Source organism: Myotis yumanensis, unplaced genomic scaffold, assembly GCF_028538775.1.
Source record: "Myotis yumanensis isolate MYYU_CA2020_CCGP unplaced genomic scaffold, mMyoYum1.0.hap1 SCAF_2, whole genome shotgun sequence".
Lineage (NCBI taxonomy): Eukaryota > Metazoa > Chordata > Mammalia > Chiroptera > Vespertilionidae > Myotis > Myotis yumanensis.
Window position 1 is genome coordinate 168,644,258 of NW_027223753.1, and position 12,960 is coordinate 168,657,217.

The 12,960-nt window shown below is 39.1% G+C and overlaps 1 protein-coding gene across 1 annotated transcript; it reads left to right on the top strand.

The window, feature by feature from the left end:
- The first annotated feature begins 2,321 nt into the window (after window positions 1–2,321).
- GMNC (geminin coiled-coil domain containing) lies at window positions 2,322–12,483 on the top strand. The gene is made up of 5 exons (XM_070403598.1): window positions 2,322–2,401; window positions 3,964–4,138; window positions 5,779–5,867; window positions 6,822–6,938; window positions 11,815–12,483. Exons 1-5 carry the CDS (start codon window positions 2,399–2,401, stop codon window positions 12,433–12,435), a joined length of 1,005 nt encoding a protein of 334 aa, XP_070259699.1. The 5' UTR covers window positions 2,322–2,398; the 3' UTR covers window positions 12,436–12,483.
- The last annotated feature ends 477 nt before the right edge of the window (window positions 12,484–12,960 follow it).

Genomic DNA, 12,960 nt, shown 5'->3' on the forward strand with positions numbered 1-12,960 from the left:
CAAGCATTAGTGGTCAGTTTTTTAACCTCTCAAATATGTATTTCTTTTTTAATTTACCAGAGGAGCTAACTGAAGACTTAGAGAACATAATATAGCCCCAGGTGATTCAGTCTCAGAGTAGAGCTGGAATTTCAACCCAGGCATATATTTGTAACCAAAGCCTATGCCCTTTATTTTTATGCCATGTTTACACAATTGCCCATTTTGAGTCACTTTTGGGGTCAAGAAGTAATACCTTCCACAGGCTCACAGGTCTCATTTTTTGACAGTTTTCAGAAAAAAAAGCACACACAAAAAAAACTCAATCCTCCTTTATCTATTATTGGTGCTCTTCGCCCTGAACAAGATCATTGGTTCTTACTACCTGAATGGGTTTTGACCTGTTTCCCCCCATTATTTCAGGGTCATATTGCCAGGGCATTCTTTCTCCTTAAGCAGTGAGAGTAGAGAGGGGACTGCTCATGTCGAGTAATCCAGGCAGTAACTTCCAGGCAGTAATCTACAAACCTGGTATTGTCCACTTAAAAATGCTTGTGAATAAACAGAATTAGAACAGGAGAAGAGGAGTCTATGAAGTCTGGAGCCTTCCCCCTCTTCCTCTTGCATTTTTTTTTTTATAATTTTGGCACAGAACACTTAATGAGCATCCGCTGTCTGCTAGTCACTGCTAAGTGTTATGGATGATATGCACAAGAAAAGGCAGAATAAATAAAGGTCAAAACTGGTTTAAAGAAAGGACTATGCAAGCCACAATTAGAAGTTTTCTCAACTCCTATTCCATGCCTATATTAGTTGTCTGGGGCTTCCATAACAAGAACCACAGACTGGGTGGCTTAAACAACAAAAACTTATTTTCTCACTGTTCTGGAGGCTGGAAGTCCAAAATCAAGGAGTCTGCTGTGTTATCAGTTTCTCCCAGGCCTCTCTCCTCGACTTGCAAATGTCCGCCTCCTGGCTGTTTCCTTTTCTTCCCACATGCCATCCCTGTGTCTCTTTCTCTTCTTATAAGGACACCAGTTTGTTTGCTTCCAGTACCATCCTTACAACATCTTAACCTTCATTACCTCTTTAGAGTCCCTATCTCCAAATATAGTCATATTGAGGGTTAGGGATAAAAGATATACATTTTGATGGAACACAATTCAGTGCATGAAAATGCCCATTGCATAGATGGCTATAACTTGCAGTAGAAAGAAGTCAAGAGATTCAAGAAAAAAAAAATTATAGTGGTTAGAAGCATGGATGCTGGAGCCAGAGGGTCACATCCTGAGTTTGCCAGTACCTAACTGTGAAAACACTGGTCAAGTTTCTTAACTTTGGTGCATCAGTTGCCATCGTTTAAAACAGGGACAAGAAGAGCACCTACCTCCTAGGTTATTGTCATTTGAAATAAGTTGGCTATTTCAACTTCTGTATATGAAAAGTTTTAAAGATGCTATTACGCCTCTTTCCCCTCTGGATATGAAATCACAGGAATCATGAGAATAAAATGCAAGAGAGAAGATGGGGTGGAAATTAAACTTTTTAATTGAGAAGTATTGACACACTAATTTTTCTTAATTGTAATCATTTACTTCTATAATAGTAGTTGTGAGGATAGGACCAACACAGAGACACACACTTTAGATTCTTAAATTTGTATCCTAATTCATTCTTTATTGAGCACCCCATCACATACTAAAAATTGCCCCAGGCCCTTTGGAGAAAGCAGTGAACAAACAGACAGAACCCTCTATTCCCCGGAAGCTTACATTCTATAATGGAGATAGATCACCACCACATCTAACACCCACTTTAGCAGTTGGGGAAAATGAGCCATATGATATAGAAGGAGAAAAAAAATGCCAATCAATTCACAATGGCATACAGCAAGTTGATATTTATCACGTGACCGGGAAAATACACAGGAGCAGTATTGACTGGATCCTGTTGCATGGGCTTCCCCTAGTGCTGGCCTGAACCCCGAGATGCGGGTTTGGGCTGACCCTGCGCCCTGGCACCTGCCAACCAGTCGGCCCCGCCCAGCCGGGCCCTGCGCACACGCGGGCGGGAGCAGGAGTTTGCCAAGTCTGCCCCGGGTGCGCGGTGTGCGCGGTCTCCTCCACCCCGACGCGGGCAGCGAGCCTGCATAGGCGCGGGTTTCAAAGGTTTCAGGTCCCAGCAGGCGGTCGCCCCGAGTGCTAGTGCTTTTGGCTTTGGCTGAATGACTCCTGAGCCACGTCACCAGTTTGACAGCCTCGCACCAAATCAGAGGCGGCGCGCACCCGGGAGCCCCTGGCGTCCCCCGCAGCTCCTGCAGATTAGAACTCGCCTCTCCTAGCTCCTCCCTCAGTCCCATTTAAAACTCCGAAAAATTAAGAGTGGACCCAGTTTCCGCAGCGCCTTCTTCCACTGCAAGATGGTAAGTGAGGAGCTGGCTTTTGCTAGCTCGCCGGTGCAGCCTGGGGGTGCTGAGCGCTAGTAAGCTTTGCATTTAGAATCTCTTCCACCTTGGAAGGAAGATTTCTCTGCTACCTGTCAATTAAGACGGGTTCTTTGCTGCCCATCTCGCTTTCTCATTCCCCATCTCTCTCATCCTTTACCTTCTCTGTTATTTCTGTTATTTTTTGTCTCCCAACTTTCCCCGTACACCTGCACTCACTTTTCATTCCACATCTTTCTGTAGATTATGCACATATCAGCAAACACTTGGACTTAACCTAGTCTAGGGCTATTTGGGGTTTGTTTTCTTCTCAGGTGTCAATTGCATAATAGCTCAGCTCTAATTCCAGTAATAACCTCAGGGAAAGAGCCTGCAAACATGCTTTTAGAATAAAAGAAAATAGTACTTGATAAACTTTGGCTGAATTTCTTTAGTCTGTACTGCCCAAGCTGAACTTGCTTCAATATGGGCTTTTTCAAAACTTAATTTACCAGGACTTTGTTTATGTTATGCCCAAGAAAGTCCTCAAGTCAACAAGGAGTTATAGTGGTCAAAAGAGTTTGTCCAAATCTGCACTCCGCTGAAATGAACGGCTTTTACCTGATTAAACATTGACAAATAATTAGAAATGGGTTGTTGTACAAATTAACCCAGGAAGGCTGCTGCATACCTGCCCCTGCCTGGACATCTGGAAAGACTGTGTTTGAGGAGTCCTCGGAGGAGGGTGCTCACTGGCTCAGAACACAGTGGAGAAAACTTGCCAGGAAGTTAGGAGTGGCAAGATAACTTTGCAAGGGCACTGAGACCTGGTGATGGAGAGACTAGAGCTTGCTGTCTATACTGATTAATTTAGTTCAGCTCTGCTTCTATATTTACTTGGAGTGATTTTATGCTCCTGAGCTTAGAGTGAGGAGTGAGGGGCAATATGTATTTCATTATCTCTGGAATATATCTATGTATCTGTTTTAAACCACTCAGATACCACAGGACCCAGTAGCATTTGAAGCCAGAGGAAAGGAAAAGAGATGAATGGGGCACCTGTAGAATTCAGAAAGTACGAAACTAAAATAAGGAGGTTAGATTATATTTTGTTGTTCTGTTTATTTCAGCCTTAGTATGATTTGTCTTTCAAGGCTATTGGAAATATAATTAAGACATTTGCTAGAAAGAGTCAAGTAGTTCTTATGGCTTTGAATCATTAAGTAAAATTCCTTTTACTTAGATCATAGGTAGCCTGTTAGATGACTAAGACATGGCAATAGAGAATACTCCTGGATATGTACCAATTTGGAGCATCCAATACTAGCCTGTTCTTTGCTGAGAGGGTCTTAGGAAAGTACTGGGTAAGCCAAGGAGCTGACTCCCTTCTAGTATTTGTATTTTGACCACTCAAAATTAACCTGGGATCTATACCTAGCACCTTTACTGTTTTTGATTCATTGCGTGTAATTTCGGCATCTTTCTCCCACCCTTTCCTCTCTCCAAATCCCCATCACCCCATCTGCTGGGAACCCCTCTACCGTTCATACTGATTTTCACAGAACACCGTTCTGCCTTGCCAAGACCAGCACTTTGTAGGAGGCCAGAGCTATAATTGCCCGTATTCCACTACAACGTCAGAATCTAGTGTTGACGTTTCCACGGAGACTTGGGTCTCTTTCTGGGCTGCTGGTCTCCTGGACAACAGAGAGCCCCAACAAGCACCACAGGCACAGGGTAAGTTCTGCTCTTCCCCTTTCCTGGTAGATCTGAAGCCCTTTCTCCAGCACCCATAGTTGCAAAGCATCATGGGCTGGAACTCTAGAAGAAGGGATGGTATGAAGAGTTTAAGAAAGCCCAAAGACTCCTGCATTATACAAGCTAAATAATCCATTCTTTTGTACTTGCCAAACAGTGAAAACAAGATTCTTCCCCTTGCCCGCTGGACAATCTGTATTTCTCACTATACCTTTCAGTACTTGGAGGTTTCCAATTCACTGAGAGAGTTTGGGTCTGGGTCAAAGTTTTATAAGCAATACTAGTGGGATGCTTTTGGAATCAAGACACCAGTTAGAACGTTTCTTTTGGAGTTTCCCTAAGTATGAGAGAAAAACAAGGAGAAATACTAACTTAATATTTTATTTCATAGAGCAAATTCTATGAACAGTGTCTTGTAAGTAGAAAAAAATGATTCTTTTTTGCCCCAAGAAGCCTTCAATTTTGGAGGGAAGTATAACATTGATGGAAAATTGCATATTGATTTTAACCTAGAGCTTAGTCAACAGTATTTATAAATATTAAATAAATGTATGTATTAACATTCAAGTTTCTGAAAGAACTCTGAGACACTTTAGAATTAAATATCTGCACTATTGATTCTGCCACATATTTTTTTTTAATTTGAGAAAAGGCACAAAAAGCTCCAAACTATCAAAAAACACACCTATCAGGAAGGAAGTTTTTCAGTTTTTATCTTCTACCACAAGCAACAGAATGTCCAAGACTATGAAACAAAACAGTTTATAAAATGTTATTCTTGTCTCCTTATCCATTGTTCTACTTTAATTAAAAATATTTCAGTCATATTTCTGTTTAAATACAGAAAAGCAAGAGTCAGAACTGTTCTAGGTGAGGAAAAGAAGATAAAAGTAAACCAATTTAGTATGCCTGACCATCTTTTTCTTGGTAGGTACAGCTTATTGTCAAATATGAAAACAAAACAAAACACCCATTTGTAAAAGCCTGTAAACATACAGAGAATGGTATTTGAAATACATGAGTTATTATTTTGAGATTTCACCAATGTCTTCAGAAAAGTAAGGTACAAATTATTTTAAAGTAGAAATTGCTACCACATAGAATTCTGCAAAAATATTCTCCATCAGAGTTAACTGATAGGCAGACAGGCAGAGATTTTCATCTGGGGAAAATGGTAGCATCAAAAATAGAATTTGATTCTAGAGCCTACATTTTCAAGCAGTAAAGCTTAGAAAATAAGATAAAAACATAGTGGAATTGCAACGTTATGCCTATTGGGGGGTGGATCAGTAAATATTTGAATGAATTAATAATGCAGATGGGACAGTCTTTATAAATTTAGCCAGCAGGAATGCATATAGTAGGGAGAGATGTGACTTGTTAGCTCTTAAAAATGCACCTCTGTAGCTATTCTGGCATATAGTTTATAAATATTTGTCTTTTATGGCATCTTGGCCCCTTCCTAAAGCTTTAAATATTTTGTTTTCCTGTGTGGAGGCAATGGCTATTTTTGGAATGGAAATTGAACTTTAAACATTCTGAAATATTTTTGTAAATTCTTTATCGACCCAAAACTGCAAGTGTGTTTTTTCAGTTACCTATTTGGTGTTTCCACATAGAATCATCCAGTGACTCGAATTTCCCTTTTCCTAACTCTTGTTCATGGGAAGAGGCTCAGCTTTCCTCTCAGCTCTACAGAAACAAGCAGGTATGTACAGAGGATCAGAACACGGGGACCGGCCATGCTCCATGCAGTCCATTCTTAAGGTTGTTCCTCAATGTCACACTGCTTCCTTTCCCTTGGAAATTCATATGTTAACTTTCAGTTTAGGACCAAAGTGACTATAAGTCTATAGAGTGATAAAATTTAGGTGATAATACCAAAGAAAAAACAAATAAACAATCCCCTGAAAACAAACAAAAAACACCACCACAACCACCAACAGCAACCAAAACCCACTAAGAAGATCAGAAGTCAAGCCCTGCACATATATTAGTTGTATGCCCTCTTGAATCCTTATTTCCTTATCTGTGAAATTGAAATATTTGGGCTACCTTCCTCTGTGAGCTGTTGGAATGATCAAATGATATAATGAATGTGATAATATTTTAAAATCATAGTTCATCACTTGGAGAAGGAATAATGGTTGTAAGTTTTTTACAAAGATTGCTTCACATTCAATAATTTGCTTATAGCTGTTCCAGAGAGAGTAATTTAATCAAGTGGACACATAAGCCAATCAATCTGAGGCTGAGGGAAGCCAACCCACCTTTTTTTTTTTTTCTTATTTATTTATTTTTTTTGTAAAGTACAAGGTAGGAGTCCAGCAAAACTTTTCCAAACACCTTTTTCTATATTTAAACAGTTGCATGCAGTTCATTTTCCTACATACCTTCCCTTGTGGTTACAATTTTAAAAGTCATATAATCTCTTCAAACACTTGGCAATGAAAAAAAAAATCAGGGCACAAAACTGAACAATCAGGTGGTAGGTGGGTGTGGACTGAATTTAGGCCTCTGAGGAGGAGGGCTCCCTGAGGTAGAGTTCTTAAAACAAACAAAATAACAATCAGGCTTAAGCAGGTTAAGGATCAGTAGCACTATTACATGGTTACTAAGTCAATATAGTGGAGCAGCCTTCACCATTGTCTACTTTTTGCAGCTCCAAGATACTCTGGTGCAGAAGGAAGAAGAACTTGCTAGGTTACATGAAGAGAATAATCACCTCAGACAATACCTGAATTCTGCTTTGGTTAAATGTCTTGAGGAAAAAGCCAAGGTATGTACCTCTCCCCTCTATAAGGACAGAGTGGATATAAGTCTATTTGAGAAAGGAGAGCATTTGGATAAAACTCCTTGATTAAATGGAGGAAGTGTACCAAACATGCCTTCAAATGCATTTATAGGATGGATAGATTTTTCTAATCAAAATATAGCACTTTCAGAAGAATTTTTTATGTATCATTTCTTGGAAGCAACTAGATTATATATTTTAGTCATACATTACAAAAGAAGTTGCTTAAGGATCACAAGCCAGTCAAGGGAGTTGCTGAGACCACTGAAGTTAATCAAAAGACAGACTTAGTTAGATAGAACATAGGAGAGGGAATCAGATCTGAGGAACCCTGGTTTTTTTTTCATTATCTGTTTGACTTTCCATGAATCACTGTTACTTAGGGCCTCAGTTACCTTCATCTGCAAATGAATGGGCTAAAAGATCTTTTAAGAATCTTCCCAGCTCTGAATTGTCATGAATATGACTGAAGCCCAGATCTCTTGACTGTCAATTAGAGATTGCTAATTACATTATCTTTATTTTATAATTGATTTTTAGAGAGAGGGAGAGAGACAGAAACATCAATGTGAGAGCAACATGATTGGCTGTTTCCTGCACAGGCCCTACCAAGGATCCAGCTCAAAACCCAAGCAAGTGCCCTGACCAGAAATCAAACCAGCAACCTTTCAGTGCACAGGGTAATGCCCAACCAACAGAGCCACATTGGCCAGGGCTACATTATCTTTTAATAAGCATTTTACTTACACTTTTAAAATGAATTATTCTAACTCAAGGGTAAATAGCTTGCCCATAGCCCCTTTTTGTTCTTCTTCATTGCTTTGGGTTTTGTATTTTTTGTTATCTTTTTGCCATTCTGTTATTATTATTGCTTTTATCAATCTTTGCTTTCTTCTAGACAAGCCACGTTATTTGAAATGATTTTCTCTAAATTGATGATGTTTTTTTACTACTCTTACTAGACATGACAGTTCAGAGAAAAAAGGGCACACTATTTTTTATTCCTTTACAATTCAGCTCTTATCATTATTAGCCTTAACTCCAGAAAAAGAACAGTTATTAAATTAGTGCATGATATTAATTGGGCAGTTTTTTTCTCTTATTCTCAATTTTGCAAGATTTAGAATACTATAATACATATCACATGGGAGTGCTATGAAAGTTAATGAAATAAGAGGAAGCAGTGTTACACAGTGTTTCTTTTTTCTTTTTGGACAGTAATTGCAACTAATTTTATTATTTTTATTTTTTAAATTTATTTTTATTGTTGAAAGTATTACAGATGTCCCTATTTTATTTTTTTTAATTTATGTTTATTGTTGACACTACTACAGATATTCCCCTTTCCCCCCCCTTTGCCCACCTCCACCCAGCCCTGCCTCCCCTTCCCTCTGGCCATCACCACAGTGTCATTTGTGTCTATGGGTTATGCATATAAATTTTTTGGCTAATCCCTTCACCTTCTTTCATCCAGTTTCCCCTTCTCCCATCCCCTCTGACAGCTGTCAGTCTGTTCCATGTATCCATGTCTCTGGTTCTATTTTGTTTGTCAGCTTATTTTGTTCATTAGATTCCACATATAAGTGAGATCATATGGTATTTGTCTTATTTCACTTAGTCTAATAATCTCTAGGTCCATCTAAGCTGTCACAAAATGCAAGATTTCCTTCTTTTTTACAGCCATGTAGTATTCCATTGTGTGAAGGTACCAGAGTTTTTTTTTTAATCCTCACCTGAGGATATATGTTTATTGATGAGAGAGAGAGGGAGAGGGAGAGAAAGAGAGACAGAGAGAGAGAGAGAAGAGATAAACATCAATTGGCTTCCTCCCATATGCACCCTGACCAGCGATCTAACCCACAATGTAGATATGGGCCTGACCAGAAGTCTAACCAACAATCTTTTTGGTGTACCAGATGATGCTCCAATCACCTGAGCAACCCAGCCAGGGCCCACATCTTTTTAATCCACTCATCTCCTGCAATGATCATAGGGCTACATACTAGTATATACTTTTGAATTAATGATTCAGGATTCTTAGGATATATTCCCAAAATTAGAATCACTGGGTACAAAGGCAGTTCCATTTTTAATTTTTTTTAAAATATATTTTATTGATTTTTTACAGAGAGGAAGGGAGAGAGATAGAGAGAGTTAGAAACATTGATGAGAGAGAAACATCAATCAGCTGCCTCCTGCACACCTCCTACTGGGGATGTGCCCGCAACCCAGGTACATGCCCTTGACCGGAATCGAACCTGGGACCCTTCAGTCCGCAGGCCGATGCTCTATCCACTGAGCCAAACCGGTTTCGGCCCATTTTTAATTTTTTGAGGAAACTCCATACTGTTTTCCACAGTGGCTGCACCAGTATGCATTCCAACCAAAAGTGCAACGGTCCGCATCCTCACCTGCACTAGCTGTTTGTTGATTTATTGATAATAACCAATCTAACAGGCATGAGGTGATACTCATTGTAGTTTTAATTTACATCTCTCTGATGATTAGTCACTTTGAGCATTTTTTCATATGTTTCTTGGTGATCTTTATGTCTCTTTAGGTCCTTTGCCCATTTTTAATTGGATTATTCATCTTCCTTTTGTTAAGTTGTATGAGTTCCTTATATGTATATATTTTAAATATTAACCCTTTATCAGATATATCATTGGTAAATAAGTTCTCCCATACAGTAGGCTCCCTTTTAATTTTGTTAATGGTTTCTTTTGCTGTGCAGAGCTTTTTAGTTTGATGTAGTCCATTTGTTTATTTTTTTCCTATGTTTCCCTTGCCTTTGGAGATATATTAGCAAAAATATTATGAGAAATGTCTGAGATTTTACTGGCATATTTTCTTCTAGGATCTTTACGGTTTTGTGACTTACATATATATTTTATCCACTTTGAGTTTATTCTTATGTATGGTGTAAGTTGGTGATCCAATATTTTTGCATATACCTGTCTAATTTTCCCAACACCATTTATTGATGTGACCATCTTTACTTCATTGTATGCTCTTGCCTCCTTTGTTAAATATTAATTGAGCATAATGGCTTCGGTCTATTTCTGGGTTCTCTGTTCTGTTCCATTGATCTATATGCCTCTTCTTGTGCCAGTACCAGGCTGTTTTGATTGCAGTGGCTTTGTAGTATGACTAGATACATGGTATTGTGATCCCTCCAACTTTGTTCTTCTTTCTCAATATTTCTGTGGTTACTTGGGGTCTTTTGGGCTCCAGAAATTCTTTTGAAATATTTTTTCTAGATCTGTGAAATATGCCATTGGTGTTTTGATAGGGATTATAGTGAATCTATAGATTGCTTTGGGTAGTATGGACATTTTGATGATGTTAGTTCTTCCAACCCATGAACATAGTATATGCTTTCACTTACTATATCTTCCTCTATTTCTTTTTTCAATGTCCTAAAGTTTTCTGTGTACAGGTCTACTAACTCCTTGGTTAAGTTTATTCCTAGGTATCTTATTTTTTATTGTGGCAATGATAAATGGGATTGTGTTTCTAATTTCTCTTTCTGAGAGTTCAGTACCCTATATAATAAAAGCCTAATATGCTAAGTGTCAGACCATTCAACTGTTCGACTAGTCACTATTATGCCCACTGTGACATGTACTGACCACCAGAGGGCAGACACTCTGACCAGTAGGTTAGCTTGCTGCTGGGTTCCTGCCAATCAGGACTGGGCAAGAGGGCTGACATGCTCTGGAGACCTCCCATGGTCCCTCCTGGGCCCCAATCGCGCAACTGGTGGGGTCCCTCGGCCTGATCTATGCCCTCTTGCAATCTGGGACCCCTTGGGGGATGTTGGAGAGCCTGGTTTGGCCCAATCCTGGTAGGACAGTCCGAGGGACCCCACCAGTGCATGAATCCATGCACCAGGCCTCTAGTTGGTATATAAAAACGCCATCAAGTTTTGGTTGTTAATTTTGTATCCTGCTACTTTGCCAAATTCATTTATTAATCTAGTAGGTTTTGTTTGTTTATTTGTTTATTTGTTTGGTGTAGAGTCTTTAGGGTTTTCTATGTACAATATCATGTCATCTCCAAATAATGACAATTTTACTTCCTCCTTCCCAATTTAGATTCCTATGCCTTTTTCTAGTCTGATTGCTGTGGGTAGGACTTCCAGTGCTATGTTGAATAAACTAATTTTAATTATTCGTTAGGTAAAAATACAAAAATTTAAAATTATGTATTACTTTACAATTATTTGATGGTGAAAAGATACATCATTGGTATATCATACTAACTTAAAACCAAAAAATATGTTTTATTATTTTGTGTGTCTATGCATTGTTTATTTATTTTTGCTCAACCTCTTCACCTTGTTCACCAAGTCCTCCAACTCCCCTCCCCTAGTTCTGTCTAGATTCAGATGGTTTAGATGTAAATGTAGGCTTAGTGATTTTAACAAGTCATTACTATGCCTGTGCCTTGGTTTCTTTATTAAAGGAAATTTTAACAGTACTTAAATAAAATGAGATCATGCATGTAACCAATGTCAATGACATGATAGTTACTATTATTTTCCATTATAATAATAATTACTTCCCTGGATAAAAAATTTAAAGACATAGTTTACTCCTTTCAACTTTTAAATGACTAGTAAAAAGTATGAATTAGAATTTCTAGGTGATAAATTCTCATCATAGATTTAAACTTAGAAACAGAAGCTAATGCAATCAGTTTTACTTGTGCATGTGTTTGTGTGAAAATAGAAGTTTAATCAAGTTTTCTAAGGACTTAAGGAGGCTAGTTACTGTTTGAAGTAGGTGTAATTCCACAACAGTAAAGAAAATGCTATTGCTTGATTACCTGACTGTGTAATCAAATGTTATTTCCCCAGAAATTGCTATCATCAGATGATTTCTCCAAAGCATATGGAAAATTCAGAAAGGGGAAGAGGAAACCCAAAGAGCAAAGATATTTTCCTCCTGAGATCCCCCATCGCAAAAATGTCAAGAGAAACCTCTCTAGTGAATTTGCTAACTGTGAAGGGCAACCTGGGCCCCCTGTGGATCCCTGGGTCCTTCAAACACTTGGGTTAAAAGATCTCAACACCATTGATGACACCTTATCAGCTAACTACAGTGCCCTCTCCGCTCATCCCAGAAGAATCACCAGCACATTTCCCCAGTTTCTGGAGGATGCAGTTGATTATGAAAAGGCCCCCACGGAGGATCTGCAAATTGACTATGGAGGTGAAAGCACCACTCCTTCCTGCAGCACTGCCAGCCCTGGGGAGGATTTTCACTTCCTTTCTCAACTTTCAAATCCCCCAGGAGGGTTGCAAACTCATCCTTACTATACTTCTGATGTGTCACCCAATAAGACTGAGATGGCCTTTTCCACATCCCTGAGCCCTCACTGTAATGTGAAAACTCATTCCTTCCACCAGGGACAAGCCTTTGTTCGTCGAGATGAAGAGGGGGGCTGGAAGTTTACCTGGGTCCCTAAACAGTCTTAGTGACTCCTCTTCTATCACAAAGGACTGCCGTGAACTCTGTTTACAAAGACCTCTCTTGCACTTGAACCTGACTATGTGGAATGCAGAAGCTATTTCCCAGACTGCCTCCTGCCACTTTAAATGTCACTCTCAATTACCCACTTAAATCTGCAGGGAATGGCTTCCAAGATTCTATAATGAAAGATGTCTCCTCTTCTTTCACCTAAATTTGACTTGCTTACACACCAACACCTGCTGTTGACTTCCTCCCAGCACTTGAAGAAGGTATTTTTCAATTGCTTGCATATTCCTTTGAGACCTACATTTGCTGTTCCAATTATAACAAATTTAACAGATTTTCTTCTTGCATCAGCAGTTTAAATGCTCACAGCTTCCACACTCTCACTTGTATCACTCTCCTGCTCCTCTTAATTTCTGAAAACTGCCTTTAGAAGGAGTACTACTGTTACTCTAAGTACCTGTTACTGAGTGTTCAAGTAGCTGGGGGTGGGGTAGAAACAAGTGTCTTTGCCCATCACCATGGCC